The following is a 24,799-nucleotide window of genomic DNA, read 5'->3' on the forward strand; positions in this document are numbered from 1 at the left end:
AAATTACCTGGAAATGTCTTCCCACAGCCGGCAAACTGCTTGTTTTTGCAGCCAAATGCTACCCATTTGGCATTTACTGCGCATCTCCATGGGAGGGGGGAGAACCAGCGGACAGTGGCTTCATTTTTGGGGGCAATCAGCAATCCAGTGAATAAATAAAGATCAGCGATATATGGAGACAGACATCTTTGCGCTACTTCAGCTCAGAGTTGACAAAACGGTGACTATGACTGCAGTAAGTTAGGCATGTATTAAATCTATATCCTACACAGACTGATAAAATACAATAAATAAAAATAACAAACCTCTTCATCACTTCTGGATGTCATGGAAATCATATTGTACCATGACGGCCTTTGTATTTTGAACTTAGACTAGACATAAAATTACAGTAGACACCTTTTATTGTCATTTTGTACACACACACTGTATACAAAACAAAATTTCGTATAGTCCAGCTTTTCAGACAGTAAATGAACATTTCTGTTCCATAAAGTGCAGCAGTGATCAAATTTAAAAATTGTGGAAGAAAAAACATGGTGCAGAAAACGCATTAATATGGACGTTCAGAGCATTAATATATATGGTGCAAATATGCAGTACTTTTGGTTTGGTGTTATCAGTGTGAGGCAGAGTTTGTGATATGATTTAGAGGTTTTTTTTCAAAAGTTTAGCCATTGTCATTTTGCACATCTCTGATGTTGCTGCTATTTTCTAATAGCCATCATTGTAAAAATATAGCTGTATATTGGTTATTTATTCTCCAGGTGCACAGTTTTATATTGTTAAAACACTTTACAGTACAGTATTTTATTGTTTGTCTTTTAACATTTCACTAGTATCATTTTTTTAAGGTCCACATTTGTGTGACCATTTTTTCTTTAATCTTTTTGCTGCTGTAAACACCAGAATTTCTCCATTGTGGGACAATAAAGGGATTTTCTATTCTATTTATTGCTAGTCACTTTTTTTGAGGAAAAAAAGTCGCTAAAGGGGTCTTGGAAGTAGGGCTGGGTATTTTCTCCAAAGTCCTGAATCAATTCAATTTTGATTCATACAGTTCTAAATCGATTAATTTCGATTCAATCTGTTTTTACAATAATGAAAGTGGTTCAACTGTGTTTCAAAATATTCATGTATTATATTTTTTCCCGTCACATTAAACACAAAGTGCAAACTTGTTAATCAGACAGTTTAAACTTGAGATGTGAACAAAACTGTCTCATAAGTGCAAACTTGTTTGTGAAAAGTGAAAAAGTGAAGCCTCACTCGAGCAAGAGGACGTGACACAGCAGACATGCATGAGCTGCATTATCTTCTCTGCACAAACAATGTTTGCAGCGTTGTCTGTAACAACTACAGGGTGTTTCCTGGTTAGCCCCCATTTGTTAATGTCTCCAGTCAACCTATTGGCTATATTTGAAGCTGTCTGGGTTTAAGTAATCTTGAATGCATCTTTCCTGCTCATTTGACTGTGAACGTCACGCGCATCACTATAAAATCTCATTCCCTAGACATCAATTTTGCAAAAATGTAAAGGAATCGATCCATAATCAATTAAATCGTTTTGTTGTTTTTTTTACCCAGCCTTACTTGGAAGTTGCTAAATATATCAGCAAAGAAGCTAATTTTAATTTCTGTCTCAGTGAACTGATGGGATCTTAACAGCGCAGGGTTCACGTTTTTCATAGCACTTCCCTCTACATGTGTAAATAAGTAGGTAAATGTCTTTACAAACATGGCCCCTTTGGCGTTATGTTAATTAAAAGTCAGGATGTTGGCATAAGTCCATTTTAATTCTAAAAGTTTCAGCTTAATTAGTGTCTATGCTTAAATGCCTTAGGGAAGAAGCCCAGATCTCAGTCAAAGGGCCGATGCCCTCATAAAAAATTAGCGTATCAGCCTGGTTTTTTAGCACAATGGTGACTTTTTAAATGTAACGCCCCGTTAAGGTGTAATACGCTGGCGAGAAACCTGCAGCAGCAAATCAAACAAACATGGCAGTGGAGGAGGACTTACAGCTGTTATTATCACATTTGATTATTTAGAAGATTTGAGGTAATTTGGATTCTGACTGTGCAGCGCCTAGAGCTGCTGTCAGATCTTGTTATTGTACAACGCTGGAGTATTTTCAAGCAAGACCAAAAAAAGCAACTCTGTTTGAAATGAAAGAGTTTGTAATCAGTTTCCTTCACCAAGCAACGCGTGAAGCTGGACTCCTAAAGTAGCAGTGTGTGTCTGTCAGCAGATGCCCTGAAACGGCAGCATGTCGTTAAGATGCAGCCATGCCTACATGATGTGATTAAACGCAGCTTAATTTAGGTGATGTACACTCAGTTGTTTATCAGTCATGACTCTTCGCTCCTAAATGGAGCCATTGCTGTTGTAGCTATATTTCAAAGCCGATGCTTCCCCAAGGACCAAAATGTAACTTCTCTTATCTTTAAAACAAGATTAATTGATTCAGATGTGAAGGAAAGAAGATATGCATGACATAAACCAGGTCATTTTCTGTGTGGCCGTTGTGCACTGTGTAACATTTATCTTGTGTTAACAGGTCCAGGCTGATGGGGCCGATGACGGCTGTGTGACGTTTGTGATGCACAATGAAGATCATACGCTGGGCAACTCCCTCAGATATATGATCATGAAGAAGTCAGTGATTTTGTTCTTTTCCTGAGATAAAACTGTAATCTAAAAACTCACACGCATGTAGGAAGGAACTGGTTCCTCCCAAAACAGACAGGATTAAATCGGCTCATGATTTTCATGCTTCATCTGTGATTTCTTAGGTCTATTTCTGGTCTGGCAGAGAGATTAAAACCTTTCCTTTCGCACACTTAAGCAAAACATTCAGAACAATACTTTGTCTCACCTTGACCTTCCTGTTTCCCTTTGTCAGCCCGGATGTGGAGTTCTGTGGGTACACCATCACCCATCCTTCCGAGAGCAAGATCAACTTTCGCATCCAGACACGAGGTCAGCCCCCGGGCCTTCCATTCCTCTTAGTCCTTCACAACTCCTCTACTTTTCAAACCTCTAAACTTTTTTGTTTTTTTTCTTCCGCTCATTGTAGGGCTGCAACTAATAATTATTTTGCAAATCGATTAATCTATAGATTGGTTATTTAGATTAATCGGATATCCAAAGATACTTTAAAGATGACTTTTTACGAAAGTGAAACTCAAAGTATTTCACTTGAAGAGTTCATGATAAACCACATTAACAGGAAAAAAATTAATCTGACATGTAAAATAATGATATATTTCTACAATCTAGCTCTATCAGCTAAAGGTATGTTTTAGAGTATCTATACTCCAGTTAACAATTAATTGATTAGTAAATTAGTTAAAAATTATTTCAATGATTGAATAATCACAATCAATGCAATTAATTGTTTCAGCCTTAGTTCATTGGTTGAGTGAGAACCAAAACATTTACCTTATCATACATAAAGCCAGCACTTTTCTAAGCCTAAGACACAGTTACTTAAGAGGTCAGGCAAAGAGGGCGTTATTTTAAAAACGAACAAGGAGGCCCTTGGTAACTCTGGAGGAGCTGTAGAGGCATAGCTCAGGTGGGAGATTTGTTGATGGCTTTTGAAAAAAGGTGTTTATGGCGCAGTGGTTAGCATGCACGGCCCATTTACGGAGGCCTTAGTCATCGACGTGGCAGACTCGGGTTCAAATCCAACCTGTGGTCCTATGCCGCATGTCTCTCCCCCTCTCTCATACCCCCATACCTGTCAGACTACTGTTGAAAAAATGAGCCCCTAGTGCTGTGAAAACTCAAAAAAGAAAGTCATAACTTCCCTTAGAATGACTGTTTAACGATTCATCATTCATTCTCCTCTTGTAACTCCTGCCCTGCTGCCTTAACCTGGCTATGGCCCCTCTCTTATAAGCTTCATCCTTCCGTGACGTAAGACCAGCCAATTTGGGTCATTTAAGCACCTGCCATCTGAATTTCTGCAATGCGCACCAAGGAAAACTTGGAACTAAACAGACGGCTCCATGGAGAAAAACAGATGAAAAGTGTACGCTCATATAAACATGTAGAGACATCGGATGATTTGGCCCATAAATATCACCACAGTGACTCATGGATGACGCCAAGAGGCATAAAGAATGTTGGAAACTGGTTTATTCTACTTCTAGATGTTGTGTTGTACACTTACAGTTTGTGCCGTATCCACATGGATTTGGACTGAATATTTAGAACAAGGGTAAAGCTGCATGGAGCATAAACGCTGCAGACATGATCAAGCACAACTGAGCCTCTCCTCTGATGCTACATTGAATCTGCTGAATAGCAGAATCAGCTGGTTTACATGCAAAGTCAATGGTTAACACGCATCAAGGTGCATCAAAAGGTCCTGGAGTGTGTTTTGAACAGCAGGAGCAGCTAATATTGACACATTTAAGCAGCTGAAGCTGCGCCTCATGAGCTTCTGAGCTTTTGATGCATGTGACGTCCTTCCCAAGCAGCAAATGCTGTAGTTGGAAAATTTTAACTTTAGCTGCTTGATGCAGCAAACCATTGGTCTGATTGGTTCACATCAACCAATCAGAGAAGCTGATGTGGGAGCTGGCAGGGAGACAGACACAGCACTGCTGATGCAGATCACTACGATCACTCCTTTAAAACAGCTAATTAATGCCTAAATTAACTTAGAATTGCTGGCAAAATATGTTCGCTTTTATTATTCTGGGCCCTGCAGTTTGGATTATGTACATGAAGCAACGAACCGTAGCAGAAAACCCCCAAGAATCGACCGGGCTAGAGGCAGCTGTTGCTGGGGATTTCCACTGACAGCGCACCGCTGGTGTATGGGGGTTGCATGCTGGTACGACAGCGAATTAATATTTGAAAGCAAGATCGTAATCTTGATGAACTGACTCCATAGAGGATGTTTTGAGGTGGACTTTCTCACTTTAAAAAATATTAAAACTACTTTTTATCCACTTATAACAGCAAATATAGCAAAGCCGTTCTCTGCCATTGAAAACAGGAGCACCAGAAGCATCAGACGTATCTTGGACACACTTTACTGGACACGTTTCAGGAGCATCAAAGATCCTCTTGAGGCACAGCTGACGTCAATGTGTACTAGGGGTATAAATCACACCCATCATGGCGATTTGATTCAGTATCGATTTCCTGACCCAACGATTCGATTATTTTCGATACTCAAGAATATACCACGATTCGATTCGATTTGATTAATTGGTTCAGTTTTGTTTGTTTTTTTACACCTTACAGGCTAGACAATGTTTCAAATTTGAAATAAATCAATGAAAGCTGTAATATCGTTATGCATTTTTTTTTTTTGAGAAACTACAGAAAATAACAGAAGTAGAAAAGTTGTACTCCACCTATTCCTATTAAAACCTCATTCACTGAAAAATATTAATACCCCTGCGTTATAGATTCTGAAAGGCCTTGCATCAAAAAATACTGCACAAAATCAGTGCAATGAGTGCAATGCAATACCTCGGCTTTAGACGTCCCCGCCCCCTCCACAGATGCTCCGCTGCTCCTCTCCCAAATTGTAGCTGACCGCAAACAGTGCAGCAGACAGGAGGCCGGCTTGTTTTGTTTTCATGACCGAAATTGCGGAAAACAACTCGTGAAGTTTGACCAGCTAGAAGAACGAGGTGCGTGAGAACGCTGGGATCCTTTTTCCACCTGGATCTCCGCTCTTTTTGGCTCTCATGTCCCTCCGTCGTCGGACTAAACTCGCCCCCACTTCCTCTCCGCCTCGGCCGTATCTAGACCCACAGTGTGTAGCACAGACCACGCTTCAATATTGGGCATAAATCAAAAATGTCTGTGTCAATCCTTACTGCAACAAATGGATAAAAATAGACCGGAGGGAAAAAAAAACATGAATCGATACTCTTGCGGGCCTATCGATGCATCAGATCGTCGGCTGTTGGATCGATGCATCGATACAAAACAATTATTAATTACACCCCTATTGTGTACACGCATAAAAAATGAAGCAGCAGAAGCTTTTTTGCTGCTTTTATTGCGCTTTATCTGAACGTATCATTAGTCTGACAACACCTATAAACAGTACAGGTTGTTGCCGTAGTGCCTCTGCAAACATCATCTTAGACTATTAAAGATCCGACTCCATTTAAATATTAGTCCACTATAATAGAAAAGTGAATTAAACTGACCAGACCTGAATAGATAAAAAAAAAAAAAAAAGCATAGCTAAGCTAATACAAACTATGATGATTCTACCAAGTACTACTGAGGGGGTGAATGCAAATTAATGCTCCAATTTTCAGATGTGTGTGCAGCTTTTAACACCCACCTATTCTCTTCGTTTCACCTTTGAACCCAGCACTAGGATCCCTGACCTTAAATCCCAGTGAAATATCTTCATGTTTGTGGCTCTAAATGTAGGAGAAAGTAAAATGCCATTTTGATTTACGGCACAGTGAGTCTGATGCTCCAGATTAGCCTATCTGCACTCATGTAGAGCATCTGAAAGAGAACTTTCAGTCCGGGTTGCGAAGTAAACACTCTGATTGGAGTCCTATGCGTTCACTTAGGTCACTGGTTGCAGTAGAAAGTCCAGCGTTGGACTCTGAGTCAACACTGGATCTCATAAACACACAGTAACACAAACACTAGTGACGTATTATCTGTCCCAAATTTTGCCATTTAAACAACAAAAATCACATGAAAGGACTTAACTAAACAACTTCTTGTTATTGGGGCAAAGTTTTGGACCCAAGGATCTGTGATCATGACTTCATTAAACATGTTTGGCCTTCAGGTCCCAAATGACTGATTGTTCCTCTCTTGCACTCAGGCATTGATGCAATAAAAGCTGCTTTTTGTCTAAATCTGCCTTTATTGCCTCCCTCACTACTACCAAGCGGTAAACGGATGAAAGTTATGACTGATTGCTCTATTTATCTATCAATGTTTAGAATAATGTCTAAATGTTTGTCCTGGCTTGACCCTATTCGCTGTTTACCACATGTGATTGAGTTTCCTTCAGTTTTTAGCGTACTTTTAGCCTCTGTGTTCACTTGCTGTTCGCAGCAGGTGCCAACTGATGATTTTCAAATAAAAAAAAGTTCAGTTTATTCCCTGCATTCGGTTTAACTCTGAGATAAAACACTATAAACTGTAGCGCTGCTGTTTCTTAGACTAGATTTGAAATATATGCAATATATATTTATGTTTTTATTTGTTTGTTTTTTATTGGATTAGTATTAAAGAGAAAAGGTTATCCTATCCTCTGAAGGCAGAAAGTGTGTGAACTCTTTATGTTTACGAAAGCATAGTTTCTGTATCAAATTGTTATTCACACGATATCCACTTTCTTTTCATGTGTAGTTTGAGCCCTCCAGTGTATTGTGTTTGGCATCATTAAGGACATTTTTAAAGACGTACTTCACAGAATCTTAATCTTTTTATGTAAGAGAGACCTTTTCCCATAGAGTTTAAAATTAAATTAAATTACTGCACAAAAAAATATCCCCTTGGGTCATTAAAAACATAAACATCCAAAAGAAGCGAAATTACTTTACAGATTAATCCTATTTGCGTAAATCTCCTGAATATTAACTGCTTAAAACTTGATGCAGTCATTTCACAGGGAATTGCATTTTACTGGCTTGATGTCAATGAGTTATTTTCTGTATTTAAATTTTGTCGGGATGGGGGGAGGGTCATTACCTGCTGTGAATATACAAATTATTAGCTAATGAAGGAGTTTGGTTCTGTTCTGAGCCTCTGCAAATAATTTTAGAAAACCCCTAAGTATCATCTTAATCAGAATGTCTTAAAGCGACAGCGTCTTCAGTCAGAGGCATTTTTTAAAGCCGCTGTAAGACTGACCTCTACAGGAGGTCCTTCCTGACTACAGCAACTCTTAAAGAAACCCCTTTAATAATAGTTGCATCATTTAATTTATCACTTGGATCTGTGAAGTGTTTTTAAAGTAAGTTAGATTGCCATTTGAGGGGAAATAAAATTAAACCCACAACATAGAACCTCTCAGCTGTTACCCGAAATAATGTATTACAGTATAATACCTTATTGATAAGTTTCTGTTATTGTTTTTGTTGTTACTGGTTTGTTGTTAATTAGCAGATAAACTATTTCTATTGTCCATCTCAAGGATGGTGCAATGGATTTTAAAGAAGCTCTTTTTTTTTTTTGTCAAATTAAAACCTATTTCAGTTTTGGGCTAATGAGGGCTATCAAAATCTTTAAAAGCATCCTACTAATATTTTATCAATTTAAAGTACACTTTAATTAAAAAGAATATACTAAAATCAGCTAAAAAGAAATCAAAATCAACTTTTAAGCACCAAAACATTCAATGTTTGCAAGGCGGCTGTGGGGAGATCTTCAAGCCACATGGTAAAAAATGCAGAAAAGATCTCCTACTACACCTTTAAAGATCATTGTCAACTATTTTTGTTAAAATATATTTTCTAAATAATGCTTTTACAGAAAGTTTAGTGGTGCAGAAAGAAAATTCACTGACAAAAATAATAGTATAAAGATAATTGTTTTATACATTTTCATGGGTTCAAAATATACTGCTTAAAAAAATAAAGGTATCGTGTAAACGACACATTATAACTATTAAAATCAAATGAATGTGAAATAAAGCTGTCCACACTGATTGGCAATCAGTTTCACATCTTGTTCATCGGCTGACAGCAGCACAGCCCTCCATGTGCTCGTAAGAGGTAGCATGACTGCCGTTAGGTAACAGAGTCATTGAGAAAGCATATGCTGGTGCGGTTGGCCCTGGGTTCCTCCTAATGCAGGACAATCCTAGACCTCATGTAGTTGGAGTGGGTCATGAAGATGAAAACATCGAAGCTATTTACTGGCCGCTGGTTCCCCAGACCTGAATCCAATTGATCACATCTGGACCATCATGTCTCCATCCGTCCACCAACATCACATTGCACCACAGACTGTCCAGGAGTTGATGGATGGTTTAGTCCACGTCTGGGAGGAGATCCCTCAGGAGACTATCCACCACCTCATCAGGAGCATGCCCAGGCATTTTAGGGAGGTCAAACAGGCACATGGAGGCCACATACAATACTTAGCCTCGTTTTGACCTGTTTTAAGGAAATCACATCAAAGCTGAATCAGCCTGTAATGTTTCTCCACTTTAATTGGTGCATTTTTGTTTTCAGTTCATTCATCAGAGGAACAAAGTATTTATGAGAATATTCATTCAGAATTGGGAATTTATTTCTTGAGCTGTGTATATACACATTTTCCTCTGGTTGTCATGTCAACAGTCATGAAAGGATTCTGCACCAATAGAAATATTATTTTAGAAAATTCAGTTGAACCTGACACAAGTCAACAAAATTAGGTAAAAGGATGAAAACGTGTTCAGGAAGTGAATCCCTGAAAACCTCAAAGACGATTTATCGTCCAGTCCAACACAAAATTATGTCGCAAGAGGTCGCGACGTTTAGCACTCATTGACAGTAAATTGGGATGAACACACACGATTCAATTTTCTGCAAGGGGGGCTTTTGTAGCTCCAACTAAGAGACACTCCAGGTCTCTTTTAGTCAAACTGCGCAAAAATTCAGTGGCAATTTCTGACAGAAAGAGAGATGCTGGTGCAAAGTAACGCACATCGGCTTAGGTGGAATTTACATTATCTCATAAAAAGACTGGTTTGGAGTCACAGAGCATACGTAGCAGGCGGGGCAGACTTGTTCATAAACGGTCAATTAAATATTTTTAAAAACAGAATATTTCACCCATGATAGGAGTTAAGGAGGACAGAAAGTAAAATAGTGATCCTCTTTGATCCTCGCAAAAAAATTAAACGTGGGTACAGTGAGGGAAAGAGTAGCTTATCACTTTCCCTCTTTATAAAAAAAAAACACTTATCTCTAAGGATCTCCCCTCATTAAAAGCATATATTAAATTATTCCATCTCTTCTGGTTTAAGGAAGTGAGGCTTTGCTTTGTAATCCCACCAGCTGTATTTATTATTGTTTTATTTTTTTACTTTTATTTATCTCAATTTGTCAAAAGCGGGACATTCTTTCAGTTTATGGGGCACAATAACAAAAGTGGAAGAAGAAAATCTGCTACTGCAGTAGGAGCCTTTCTGTACGCAATCCAGTCCGTGTGACCAAAAAAAAAAAAAATTGAAGATTAAAAAGTCAGATGCAACCTGTGTGATCCAGGCTTTAGCCTAAATGCTCCATTGTGTGGGTTTACAAACTGGAACCGTGATTATAGTTTTCACACATGGGGAAAAAAAGAACATGTGATGTTAGTTACCATCATAGTTCAGCTGTTAGAGCTTCCATCTGGGTTGGGTTTTCAATAATGTCTTCTCTGATCGTTTCAGGAGGGATTCCAGCTGTGGAGCCTCTGCGAAAAGGCCTCAGTGATCTCCATGATGTTTGTCAACATGTCCTCAACACCTTTCAGGTACAACTCTCCAGCCAAATAGGATTTTTTTTAAAGGTTCTCTGTTGGAGCCCCTTGGTTGCCTGTTGACCTTTGCATTAAGGAAGATTTAACACCAGGAATATAATTATTTACGGTCCTGAAAGAAAACTAAGAGTAAAAACATGAAAGGAAGAGTGGAAACAAAAAGCGGAGGCTTGTTTTATTTTCACTCTTTATAACCAGTTTTTCACCAGACCTCCTAATTAACAATGTTTTACTATGTACTATTACTGAATAATAGTGCAGAGAAACACAGAGCAATGAGTCCAAATATTTCTGACTGCTTGGATGCGTTTGATGTCACCTTCTTACATCTTTATTTTGGATCTCCATCCTGCTCTTCTCTGAAGTCAATTTAAATAATCCATGTCAGCTTGTTATGATTTGATCCTTTGCTGATGGCCCTGTAGGAACACGGCCTGCACTGTTAGATGTGAATCTATTTCTACAGTTGGTGTTTTATTGCTGTGGCGTCGCCATTCTCTTTGAAATGGTTCCTTTCGAGTGTTCTTCAGTGCATTCAGATCTGCCAACGGTTATCGCCTGAATGCTTGTGGCACAGAAAATCTCCAACTGCTCGTGTGGTTTAGGAGCCGTGGCTGCTGTTGGTTCAACTCCCAGAAACTCATAGCAGGCGGTCCATCCATTCCGTCCTGTCATGTTTGCGTTTTGCTGCTGTTCTTTTAGCGTGATACATCATCCTAGTCTGAACGTTTGGCCTGCTAATCCACAGGCTCCAGTTTTCTGGTTGACTCGCTACCAAAGCTGGAAATACACCTAGAATTACAGCTAATCTGGAAGCTCATCAGTCATCCCTGTGCGTTGGTTGTCATCGACATCAATCTTGTGGAAGGGTCCAACTTTCTGCTCGCTGTGGGGATTCTGAGATTTCTGTTTCTTGGAAGAGAAGAAGCAAAAGAACCCTGCTTCCCAGACTGGGCTCAGTCTTGGGGATGGATTATTCATGTACAGCTCTACAGGCTTTTAAAAAGTATTCATTTTACTGAAACTTTAGAGATAAACATCTGGAAGGTGTGTTTTGGGTCCACCAATCAGTCATGTTTATTCTGATACCACCATAAAGAGAGTTTGCCACCAGTTGTCCCTCGATACAATCTGATTAAACTTAAGATATTTTGCAAAATAAAACAGGCCTCAATATGTTTTTGCTTGATAAAGGTTAAAGAAGGGCATGCAGCAATTTATAGGTGTTCTCTTGTGTTTTATTTAGTAAAGCATTTGTGATTCTCCCTCCACTGCTTTCTGCTTCTTAAAAATCCCAGGATCTGAGCACATTTTGGCGGCCTGGTCACGAGTCAGACAGGAAATGAGACAATAAATTAATTAATTTTTTGAGCAGATCATCAGAAAAAAACAAAACAAACAAGTACATTAAAGTCCTTCAATTTCAACATAAACCAGCCATTGTTGCAGCACTTTACTGTTACTGTTTCTTGGTACGATGCTTACTTCTACTTGCATCCGTGGGTCTGTATGGTAGCTTTTATGTGGCAGCAAACCCACTTTTAGTGTATTATTGGCACCTAAAGGGCCGCAGTGACTAAGCCAGAGTCTTACTCTTCTTAAATCTAGAATGAAAATTGGGTTTTGTTAAATTGCGATTAGATTGCAAATGCAATTAATTGTCCAGCCCTATTCATTGGTATACATTTTTATTCCCAAAAATAACTAAATGTATCTAATTACTTAGGTGATGCATATTAAATATATTGGCCTGTGGATGTTATCGTGTTTTTCTTGTATCAGCGTCAGAACCATTTGTTTGCTGATTAATTAGTGCATCAGCCGCCATGCTTTGAGATCAGGTGAAGCGCATATATTGCATCCCTCCATTTCCTATCTATTCTTAATGTTTTATTTGACTTGTTAATGAATGTTTTATGTTTTTTACACTGAGATTTATCTAACATTTGTTAAAAGAACAACATTCGCCTCAAAGATTGGCAGCCTGCATTAGAGATGTTTCCTTGATGTCATAAAAGCATCAGCCTTAAAACAAACTATTGGTCAATCTCTAATAAATGACATACAATGTGTGTGTATAGATGAGCTTTGGCTCGTTTATTCTAAATGGATGCTCTAATCGTAGACCCACCATGTGACTCATGTTCTTGTGTTCCAGGCCAGAGTTACAGAGTTCAAAGACGGGCAGGAGAAACCTATGGAATAAACGTCACAAGGGAAACCGTAAAGATTCACCTTTATTCCACAAGAAACTCGATGCTCTTCAGAAACCCAACAAGCGTTCCTTTAAATATTTGTACAGTGCAGTCTTTTTCTATTCTTATTTTGTATGAAGCTGTGATTTGTTATGTTAGATAAACGTATAATTCTATATACGGATATTGAATTCAGTTCCTGTCATATCTGATTGACAATTAAAATATTTAAAAACATAAAACCAGTCTACTAATTATTTGATTTCACCTTGATTGCAGGTTTCTTTTACTCAGAAATTAGGCTTTAAAGTTCAAGCAGTCAAACCGCTGAATATTGAATAAACAAGGAAAAACTGGCAGCTGATATGTCTTTAGCAGCAGAGGAATGTGGGACCTCATACTGAGCAGCAGGGACAGCAGGTTTAATGAGGGGATTAAAGTGTGATTAATAAGATTGAAGTGAACGGAGGCTAATCTCATCACATGTTCATGTGGGAACAGAAGATAAAAGCAAAATAAATGGGAGCTAGAAGTTACTTTTGAGCAAAGTTGACTCTTATTGATAAAAGCATGGCTGAAATGTTAGAAAAATAAGACAGTTTTCTTTGAGTTATTTGAATACACAGTATTGTTTGTCAGTCATGAAACAAAGCCATGTAAAGATTTATTAAGACATTTGTAATGGTTGGAAACAACTCTTTGTTTTTAAGGGTAAGGGCGTCTGATCATTTTTTAGTTTAGCTAATAATTTATGTGAAGTGTTTAATAAAATCTTCTGGGAAGATGATGAAAAAATACTGTTGTCATTATTCGATGCTCTTAATGGAAATGATTCATTTTTAAGTTAAACTTTTGAAGCAATTAAGCAATGAATTAAATGTTTTTAATTTCCACTTAAAGAAATCCACTCTGAACAAGCATGTGGCAACAGGGGTGAAGTAAAACTGTCTTCTAGCAGAAACAAGTGGAGCACATATCCAGGCTCAGGAGGGGCGGCTTCTGCAACACACAGCTGGTACTAATCAGGGCAGCAAATATACAAAATGTCTAGTTTTTGAGTCGAACATCTTCCAGGGCAAAAAAAATAAATACATTTAGTCTTGATTTACACTGACATCTGAAGTCCTATGAAATGGGTCCACAATACATCTAAAAACTCCAGCAGTCTTTTTGTTAAGGCTGCAAAAGAAGAGATTAAAGCCATGTGTAATAAAACAAATGTCTCCTGTCCAGTATAAGAGAAACTAAGAAGATGTACTGGTTTAATCCTGTTGGATCTCTCCAACCTGTGCTGCATGATAATGAACCAGGTCCTGAAATGCTTTTAACTTTAAAAACAGAAGTTGAGTGTTCTAGCTACCCAACTTTTTGCATTACACAGACCACCCCCCTTTCTGCACCACTAACTTTAATGCATTTTTTAATCTTTTCCCCAAATCTGTACTCAGTGTGTAAAATAAGGAAGAACTAATGAGCAATAAAAAGTGACCTAATTCTGTTCATGATGGCAATGCTTTTCACTCTGTTTTGTATGTATCTGTAGCGGGACTTCCACTACTTAAATTTCCTTTATAGTTTCAATAAGTACTTGATCAAATTGTATATATGCATTATTTGTATCATTTACCAAATATCATCTAAATTTTCTCTACATTCAGTAATGATTTATTACTATTCATCCATTTTTTAAATGTACTTAATTGCTGATTTAAAGTAGCAGTTATAATCATTGCCAGAATATAACATTGTAGTTTGTACTTCTGCAGTTTGCTAATGAGTAATGAGGGCTTTTTTTTATCAAATGATTTTCCTTGATCAATGGCCTTTGATATCTCCTCTGTTGCTTTTAAATGTAAAATATTGGCTGACAATTGTTCACAGTCAAGCTCAAACAAAACTGAAACTCGTCATTGCTCCAGAGAGTTCTCTTCCTGCTGCTAAAGAGCACATAGTTAATCTTAGCAAGGCAATAAAATCAAGTTAATTAAATCATTCCTCTAAATCAGAGATCTGAAACCTTTAAAATCCAAAGAGCCATTTTGCCCCAAGTCTGACTGATAAAGAGTTATATAGAGTCCCACCTATTGAAGCTTTGTTGACTGATTATGACTATTTTTATTTTTTTAACACAACTTATCTTTGTTAAATATCTGTTGCAGGAAAAAGTTTCCATTTTAAATAACCAACATTTTATCTGTATTTCTAGCTTAAAAATGAGGAAAACCATAAAACATTTTATAAAGACGAAGCACAGATTTTCCTCCGTAGGATTTTATTAAATGTAAAAAAAAAAAAAAATAATGTCAAGAAAAGTAGATCTGAAAACATATTTTCTGGGATTTTAATGTCATTCCATTGAGAAATTTCCATCAAATATCTTATAAAACCCAGTAATTTTTCTAAGACTGGTATTCATCATTCGCCTACATTTGTTGCTTCTTTGTATCATTTTATGCCACTATTAAGGGCCCTATTTGGAACCTCTGGCAGCAGGTTGCAGAACCTTGGTATAGTCTATTTACCTGAGACCTAAGCTTCAAAAAGATTCATGCTTTTGTTTCATCAGGTTTGAAGTACTCTAATAGCTTGTTCACCTGTTTAAAAATCGAGGGGATGCTTCAAGTGGAGGAGTCCTGGTATCTTGGGGTTCTGCTGTTGTCGAGTGAGGGGAGAATGGAGCGCCAGATTGACTCAGATTCAAATCCTCAACTCTGAATTGATCTAGACTAGGGTAGGAAACTCACTGATGTGTCACTTGGGAGACGTGACACATCCCACGTAGGGCGAGCAAAGAATGGGTGCAGAGCTACTCTCGCCACAGATTTGTGTCCTAATCTCACTTTTGGGGAGCTCCAGCAGTAACCTCATCAGAGATATTATGTATGATATTGAGAAATAATCATTTCCAAGTAAAGTAAATACATTGTTTTGCAGCGTAAAGGCAAGTGAAATAATCACATGGCAAGTGAAATAATATGTTATTTAACCCTCCCAGGTTATAACAGCATGAACCATCCTTCACAATATCTCCCTGGGTGCTGGTGATGTGATGGCACCAGAGGGTGAGGCAGAAGAGGCTGTAGATGGGGATTAGGGGGAGGCAGAGCTGGGAGCAGTCAGCGGTACTTTTTGGCGGGACCAAATTGCAGCCGAGGTGTCTTCCCTGGATGAGGTATCACCAGATCACACCTACTGTTTGCAGGTAAAAATATATAAATAATAGTGTCATGTCTAGTAACTGATGTGTCAACATATTTTTAGCATAGCATAACATTCAATGCACAGCATCATATGCTTTTGCATCACTTTATGATTTATTCATTTATCCTAATTTCTTGAATATTAGTGATGATTGTGCCAGGCTCTTAAACTCAATTGAATTATGGTGTAGACACTGCTTGATACCATCTGAAACCTTCACAGGCCACTCTGAGTGATGTTTCATTTGCTATCCAGAAAATAATTAATGCAGTCTGTTGTAGCAACCCCTCCATGTCTCTGTTTGCAGAGACATGCAGAAAACACACTACCAAAGACCTCCTGTTCAGTTAACCGTTACACCGAAATCGCTTATGCTCCCGCTCCATTCCAGACCACCAGGGCAAAGCGCCTACAGTCTCTGCCACTCCGCGTTCCTTGGAGCTGGAGAGGAGCATGAGTCAGAGGGTTGAGTTCACGAGACAGAAAAGGCCCCTCAAACCAAATTAACTGGCCCTTCATCCTTTGATTAGCGTTCGGAAAGTACCCTGTTGCTGATCGATCGACTAGGTCTGTTCACACCATCAAAAAACGGGTGAGTAATTTGTCCCATTGTTCTGTGTTTAGAACAGTATTGAAATGTTCTTTGTATATCACATGAGTACAATGAAAATAACTTCAAAATCATGTGCATCTTATGCATCCATTCAACCCTATCATATTTAGATATTCTCAAATAATCATGACGTTAGCAGGGTAGGAGATGGGGGTGGAGGAGGTCAAAGAGGAGAGAAGTCACCATGGGGTCCATCCAATCAACCAGGAAGTAGGACAACAAGGCAATAATCATCAACTCATCTAGGAGTTGAGGCTACACTCAGAAAGATATTACCAATACTTTTGTATGTCTGCTGAGAAGATGGACGAATTGTCAATCATTGGTCAGACGCCAGTGTACCACCTACAGAGCAGCCATTGAACCAAAACAAAGACTAGCAGTCAGCCTGACGTAATTGTGCCCAGTTTATTCACAATGAACATGTAGTCTTACAGACATTGAAACCAAAGAACTATGTGCAAGAGAAAATAAATAAAAATTCAAACGGATATTATATCAAGCAATGAACTGGTGCCCGCTGTCTAAAATTCTGAATCCGTGTATGAGAGCATCCACCTGAACGGACCTACATAATGAGAACCATAACCTGGAGGGGTTGGACGTGTCGAACGGTGAGGAAAGGTAACTGATTCCTGTCCAGCAGGCAACAGCTCCCTGGTATTAATGATTACTGAGGAATACGTAGATGGGGAGGGGGTTGGGTTTGCAATTCTGCAAACTCTGTGTAGTAGATGAGTTTGGAAACACTGATGGTGGGGTCAAGGGTATTGTTGGCTGTTGGTTCTGTGAGCGGTCTAAGCTGTGCAGATTGTTCAAAATGGTGACCTTGGCCTGCTGTCTATTATCACTGTTCAGCCTCTGGAGCATTGGCACAAGGCCAAGTGCAAAGGAATATGATCATCAGCCATACCTACAGGTACATGAGGAACCTGTGGCTCATTCAGAACACTTGGCAGGTGATCAGCAAAGTCTGTTTTTTTTTTTTTTTTTGTTGCTCGTGAGATGCAGTTTGTTGTGACGTGGCCCGCTCTCTCGGACTACGGTACCGTGAAGGCCTTCCCTCTGCGCTCCATGCACACTAGCCTGAGGTGGATGCAACTGAACATGGCCTCTGTATTTCAGCAGAGACATCCGAGGGTCGGCTGTCTGCTCCCTGCTGTGATAATTGTCTTATTTCATTGGCTGAGAATCACTTAATTGCTCAAGTCGAGATGATGTGCAATTGTTTAAAGTAAAATTGAATTACTGGAATTTAGTTTTTGCAGTAGTCAGATATAGTTTTGTATGATTGGCATGCAGTGCCAAGCAGCACAGCTTGCTAAGCCTTTTTGCTTCTACATATTGGCACAATATGAGGTAACGGATGCTTATTTAGTTTAATTTCTGTCCAAACCTTTTCTTTTCTTTGGATATCCTTGTAATGAGCATGCCTGGGATCATACATTCTTGATTGACGTTCAACTTCCAAATTCCACTTCTCCTCGTCCATGTCACTGAGAATAGTGAGATGAGCTTTTTGACGTTTGATGCAGCTTTTGCAAGATTTTTATACCTTTCAGGAGGTAATTGATTATTTTATCTTGATGATGTGTCTGCATCCTTAAATGTTGGGAAGCCAGTAGTTAGTGTTCAATTATTAACACACTCCTTTTCTGCTATTGTGGATCTTGACCTGGCGTGCTTCCAACAGAGCACAGCAAAAAATACCTTGGCTCCATATTTTGTCAGTGAAGGAGGAGAAGACATATGTGGATGGTGACATACGGAGATGTAGTGGTGGATGTGGTTCTCATTGATTAACATGACTTCCCAAGTGCTCCACGACATACGGGATGGAGTGGAGAGGGACGGTGACTGAGGATCTGGAATCTGGGGGTTAGACTCTTTCTCTTTAGAAAAAAAGATGAAGATGAAGAGATGCAGGTCACTAAAATCATTCCTGCATGTTTCACAACATGGAAATATTTTGAGTCATTTTTTTTGCATTAAAATATTTGTGTAATGACCTTTCTTGCTAATTTATCAACAATTCATCAAATTATAATATTTTTTTTTATTGTGGAAATCAAAGATGGGTGGTAACTGGTTACATTTTCTCAAGTGACCTTTAGAAAAAATGTACTGTTAGGAGCAGTTATGCTTGCACTGTTTATGCTTGAGTAAAATTTCTGGCTACTCCATCCACTGTCACTTCACTGAATGAAAACAAGCTTGTTCTAAATAAATATGCACCACTGAGAGATGCACTTTCTTAGTTGTTGTTCTCAAAGCGTATTGTTTGAATGTATTTCTTTTTTCCATCTGCTGAGGCTAGCGTTTCGTTTGGAGGTTGAGTGATAATACAGTATACTCAATACTCAAGTTTGGGGGGGGGGGCATCCTTACTCTTAAAAAAAAAACCTTAAAAATGATCTCCCTTCTTAAATGACCACCCCCCCATACCATCCACTGTAACATTTTATTACTGAATGTGTAAACTTTCTACTATATATTGATAGTAATGCCAATAATATTGCCATTTCAACATTTGGTGGGCTGCAGACTTACGAGTAGCTAAGCAAAATAAATAAAATCAAAGTAACGCCTATCATGATTATGAAGCTGATCCCAGAGGGAAATTTGTCCCTAACAATGTAGGTGCAGTGATAGCCATGCCAGTCCAGGAACTGACTGCAGTTCTACTCTATGGTGCCTTGGTCAAGGTCAATGACCGGCGTACCTGACATTTAACAACCATACCATGCATAATGCTTTAGGTTAATAGACTATATTATTTAGGCCATGTATGCTTCCAAAAAAAAAAATATTCCACCTTTCCCCCTTTTTTTTGCAACTACTGAGACTACTGTAACTTTAGTGATTCTACATACTGTAACTATCCATTTCATACCTCTTTACTTGAGTAGGCTTTTAACCAAATACTATCTTTACTTTGACTTGAGTAACCTGGGAAAGAATGTGATTAAGTAGTGCTACACCTAACTACCATTTTTGAGTACTCTGTCCTCCTTTGGTGGAAATGTGCCTGAAAAATTTGAGCATTTGTTTAATGAATGTTAAAGACTCAACAACAAATGACCTTCTCAAAAACTCAAAATATTTCCATCAGAATTAGGAAATTAAAGTTATTTATTGACAATTTTGTCCATAAATGAAAGAGTCCTTCCATCATTTCTCTGCTTTTTGTGCTGGTCTCTCCTCTGTCTCTCTTTGAAGTTTCAGGTCCTCTTTGTTCAGGTGCAGCAGCTCACCCTCCGGATCTCTGCCCCTTTTAGGGCCCTTTTTGGCAGCTGGTTCTGTCACCTCCTCATCCTGCTCTTTGTCACTGCTGCGCTTGCTTGGCCCTGGAGGTTCCTCCAAGATGGAAGAAATTAGGACAGGGGGTGTGATGGAAGCCCTCTGTGCCAAAACTTTGTCCATTTGAGAAAAGTGGTTTTCCTCAAAATTCTATTTTTTTCCCCATATTAAAATCAAATAAAATAAAAAAATTAGTGATCTTTTTCAATTTTTTTCCAGTGGCCCTAATCCTCTTCTGTATTAAGTCATACTTTTGTTATTACTATGCCTAAACAAGTATCTGTACTTTTACTCATGTGAAGAATGTGAGTACTTTTGACAAATAATTGTGCTCCATGTCAGGGAATACATCTCTGGATTTAAAGTTGTGCTTTTTTATTTTATACTCTTGGAAACCTGGAATCAGTTATGGAGGACTGTGATGACAGGACTCAGAAAGCAAAGTGATGTTTTAAGAACAATGATAAAGTCTTAGTATTCCTGAAGGGACTTTACAGTTAAATGTTCCAGACGTGAAGGGAAAGGAAATTCCTCAACCTGTCCAATGTCAAAAAACCCTCACACGTACTGGGACTGCAACAAGATTTATATCAGGTGCTGGGCACTGAAGCTGTGTTGCGAAAATACAACCCTCTATGTGAAGTACTTTTTATACGACGCATTAAGTGCTTTTCAGTCTCATGCAGTTCTGAGTGCAAATGCTTTTATTTGGAACACTGTGTATTTAACGATCCTGATGTTTTCTCTGGTCTTGACTATTTTTGATCAATGCAACAGTACTTCAGGATCTACATCTGCTTATTTAACTTTTAATGCTCCCAACAGCTGTAAAAAAATCTGTTTTCCTTCATCGCTAGATGTCAATCTTCAAAAGGCAACATGTAGAAATTAGTTGGAGGGAAAAGAAAGGAGTAAAATTACACCTGATTAATAAGATTTCCTGTTTCTTGGAAGCTGTTTTCATTTTCCAGGAAACTTCAGAGAAAACGCAGAGCCTCTTCAAATCTGGCCTCCATCACATATGGAAGATCTTTGAGATTTAATCGTCGTTTTAACTTAAGACGGCTTCTTCTTGGAATTCACTTCATGGAATAAGATGTTTGCATGTCTACTTAAACCATTTCATCCCAGGAGATGAAAGCGCACTTCGATATTTTCCTTGGATGATTCATGGAAATATTTGGAAAACCAAATGTGACCTCACCTTCAAATGTCAACAATTACACAATATTAGGCCTTCAACAGGCCGTGAATGACTGACGTGAATTTAGCAAAAGGTCACTGCTCCTGTCATTACAATAGTTTCACTATTGCGGAAATAGAAATTCCTGTTGAACATCTAAAACAGGCTGCTGCTCATATACTAGTGTTTTTCTGCACAAATTATTTTGTGATGGTTGATAATTTTTTTATGTATTTCAGTTTTTACAGGACTAATCTCTGTTAAATGTAAATAAGACTTAATCCTTTTGTGTGACAATCCAACTCAAAACGGTACATAATTATAAAGTGGAAGACAGAAGAAGCCTGATTCATCTTATTTTTTTCTACTAACCAAATAAAGGAAGTGGTGAGCACTTTTACTAACTCCCACAGAGTCAGTGCTTTGCAGAAACCATTGTAGAAACTGCTGCAAGCCCTCTTTAGAAGACATCTACTAGTTTGTTACTTCTTTGAACAAAACAATAAAACATAAGCTCTGTTAGGTTGGTTTTGCTTCTATATAATTATGCAACTTGGTCTGGATTTTGACTAGGCCTTATGAGAAATTAGTATGCTTTTATTTAAAACAGTGCTTCCCACACATTTCAGCACGTTATCCTGAAAATAGTAATGAAACAGACTGTTGACCATTTAAAAATCATATAAGTTTATATGATTTCTGCATAGTTTTGCATTAGATAAATAAATGCCAGATGTTCTTTTTGGTACATTTGTTTATTTTAAGGTATATTCATATTAATCTGTTTCGTATATATTTTTGCCATGTTAACTTTGAGGCTTACATCACAATGATTGTAAAATCATCTTGCGATCCCCTGGAGGGGGTCCTGTTCTAAACCGTTCCTCTGCTGGTCTGGCTGCGATGTTCAGAGTTGTCAGCCTGTTGAAAGGTAAGAAATTTCTATGTCGCTGCAGAATAATATAAAGAATTAAGATTAAGCATGATGCAAAGTTGGAGATGGTGAACTCAGGGTGATGTGCGGCGGTACTTTTTTTACAACAGTAACATTTTGGAAGACTAAAGAGTTTAGTGCTGGCGTGCAGGCAGTGTCGTCGTTAGCGTGCACGACCTGTGCACGGAGGTCTTAGTCCTCGACGTGGCTGACCCAGGCTCGAATCTGACCTGTGGTCCTTTGCCGCATGTCTCTCCCCCTCTCTCATACCCCTATCCTGTCAGCCTACTGTCAGAAAAGAGCCACTAGTGCTGTAAAAACTCAAAAAAAAAAAAAAAAAAAAAGTTTAGTGCTAGGGTCGATCTTAATTAATCAAATCAGGACTCTTAAGCCAAAGCAGAAGTGCGTCAGCAGTCATCATGATAAGTGATGTTCAGATATTGCTGGCTGTAAGGAAGGAGGTGGGAAGAGGAAACAGGATGCCTTTTATTGATAATTTATTTAGCATCAGGACCTCCTGATGCTCCTATCTGGCTCTTAGGAGCTACATGGATTTCCACAATCCTTTACTTGACAGGACATACAGTAGGGCTTCACACAATTATTTCTTCATTGTACGCTGTTACACATGCAGACCAGGATGTTGAACTTAAGTATTTTTTTTTTAAACTTACTGCTAACCTAAAAGTTCTGAATTATTGTAACACATTTTTAAGTACATCTACCTCAAACACTTGGATTAATTTGAATTATTGTGTATTAATTGAGCATAACTTAAATAATGTGATAAAAAAAAAACTGTAATAAGGAAGTACTTGTGCAGATCTTTACACTAAGACACCATTGGCTGATTAGATGATGTGGATGTGGTTATATAATAATATAATTGAACTTCACTGATCTAACATTGGAGAGCTTTATCTCTGCATTTAACCCATCCCCTTGCGGAGCAGTGGGCTGCCATCATGGGGCAGTAGATAAATGAGATAGATTGCCAATGGAATGAGTATTTTTACTCTTAAAATAAGATAATTAGATAATATTCACTTGAAATAAAACAATGCAATTGTATTTTCTTATTTTAAGTGTAAATTGTCTTGTTCCATTGGCAAAATATCTCTTTTACCTCCTCAATCCAAGAGCAAATGCATTTATTTTAAGAAAAAAATGACTTAATTAGATTTCAATTTACTCCCCTCAAGTTAGTGACTCAATCTGGGCTGGGTAGCATGACATTAAATGTTGAAATGTTAATGAGGTTGCACTGTGTGATGAAATATTATGCTAATAGGTGTTAGTTGGTATCACAATAACTAAAGGTTATGAATGGAAAATCAGGCTCCCACGTTGGAACAGAACATGAAATGTTTCAGTTTAAATGTCTAAAATCCTTAAGTAAAATGTTTTGAGCTGGTTTTAATGAACAATTTAATTCAACTGAAATTAAAATGGAGAATTAAACTTAATAAAGAGAAAAATTTATGACAATTTTTTCTTTTATGTGAAATGTTTGAGGCATCTGGTTGCCGTCGTATATTTTGAGTTTTACAACAAAGAGCTTCAGCTGTTCCTTAGTTTTGTGTAACTTTTCCTTCTTAATTTTTTCATTTCTGTTTCAGAGGACTGCGGTTCTAGTCTGACCACCATCATCCATCCATCATCATGTGCATTTTTTTCACGTAGCTGAAGTCTTCCTGGATGAAGGAGAAGGAGCTTGGAAAAAATATTATTCAGATAGAAAGTTTGTCTCATCAGTACCTCCATGTTCACTCGATACCCACCCAAGATACACTAAAAAACAACCTACAAACCGTTTTTTGCTCTTTTTTGCCTGTCTTCTATAAAAGCCTGATTAGCAAATCGCCCAAGCTATTAATATCCAAGATCCTTTTATTCAGAACTGTTCATATTTGCACCTGCTTCAAGGCTTTTGGCTGTGTTTCTGAGAAATGATCTCCTTGGACCTGTCGTTGTAGGTCCTTGTAGGTTTTATTAATCTCACATTGGAGAAATGTACCTCTGCATTTAACCCACCACCATGGGGAGCAGTGGGCTGCTATCATGGGTCGCCCGGGACGCAATCAGGGGTTAAGGGTCTTTGCTCAGAGACCAAGAGTGGCAGTCTGTGGGAATATAAGCATCTTTAAATAAGTCAAACAACACACAGTATAAAATACTCTTTATTATTGCATACCCTTAAGAAAATAATACTGTATAAATGTATTTAAAAGACCAGAGCTTTTACAGTGTTCACATATCTTTTCATGCCTCTTCAGCAACTCTAACAAGGCGTCTATGAGCCTCATTCACAGGGATTTAATTCACATGTGGCTAAAAGCAGATCTCCGAGGTTTTAAGAGTCACATTCAACATCATCTACCAGCTAACAAATACTATTTGACAGTCAAAGAGGAAAGAAAACGGCAACCTGTGAATAGAGTAGCTCTATTTATAAAACAAACTGAGAAAAGTGTCATTAAATGCATCATTAAGTTTAGAAGAAACACATAAAAGATTTTTTTGTTCAGCAAGTTGACAAAAAAAAAATCTTGATTAATACAATTGCTTGAATATATCTTGCTGTGGCTGCAAGTGCTTACAATTTCAAACAATAAACCGTAAAATCTAAACATCACATAATGGAACCAGATATTTAAATTCCATAAGAGACAAACATGTCCTGTTTTATGTCAGTTAGGATCACCAAATATATTTATTTTTTGGTTAACATCAAATGAATGAAATTTAAATTAGATATTTCAAATTCAGGAAATACACTCTATGATTAAAGCAACTGGCAGCAATGCACTGCTACCACATTAAAAAGTCCACTTCACTGGAATCTGACCAGTTTGGAACAGCAGGTTGAGAAGATATGGAGTTACTGGTAAAGACTGGGAAACATT

At 38.1% G+C, this 24,799-nt stretch overlaps 1 protein-coding gene across 1 annotated transcript in view; it reads left to right on the forward strand.

Moving 5' to 3' along the window:
- Window positions 1–12,807, forward strand: part of LOC107082378 (DNA-directed RNA polymerases I and III subunit RPAC2-like) — a 15,760-nt gene extending 2,953 nt beyond the window's left edge. Inside the window, exons 2-5 of the mRNA XM_015371042.1 lie at window positions 2,558–2,655; window positions 2,903–2,979; window positions 10,379–10,461; window positions 12,626–12,807. Of these exons, the coding sequence (XP_015226528.1) occupies window positions 2,558–2,655; window positions 2,903–2,979; window positions 10,379–10,461; window positions 12,626–12,673 (306 nt within the window). The 3' untranslated portion in view covers window positions 12,674–12,807. The remainder of the gene's footprint in view (window positions 1–2,557; window positions 2,656–2,902; window positions 2,980–10,378; window positions 10,462–12,625) is intronic.
- Window positions 12,808–24,799: the final 11,992 nt, after the last annotated feature.

The sequence above is a fragment of the Cyprinodon variegatus genome, unplaced genomic scaffold, assembly GCF_000732505.1.
Source record: "Cyprinodon variegatus isolate N-32 unplaced genomic scaffold, C_variegatus-1.0 Scaffold52, whole genome shotgun sequence".
Classification (NCBI taxonomy): domain Eukaryota; kingdom Metazoa; phylum Chordata; class Actinopteri; order Cyprinodontiformes; family Cyprinodontidae; genus Cyprinodon; species Cyprinodon variegatus.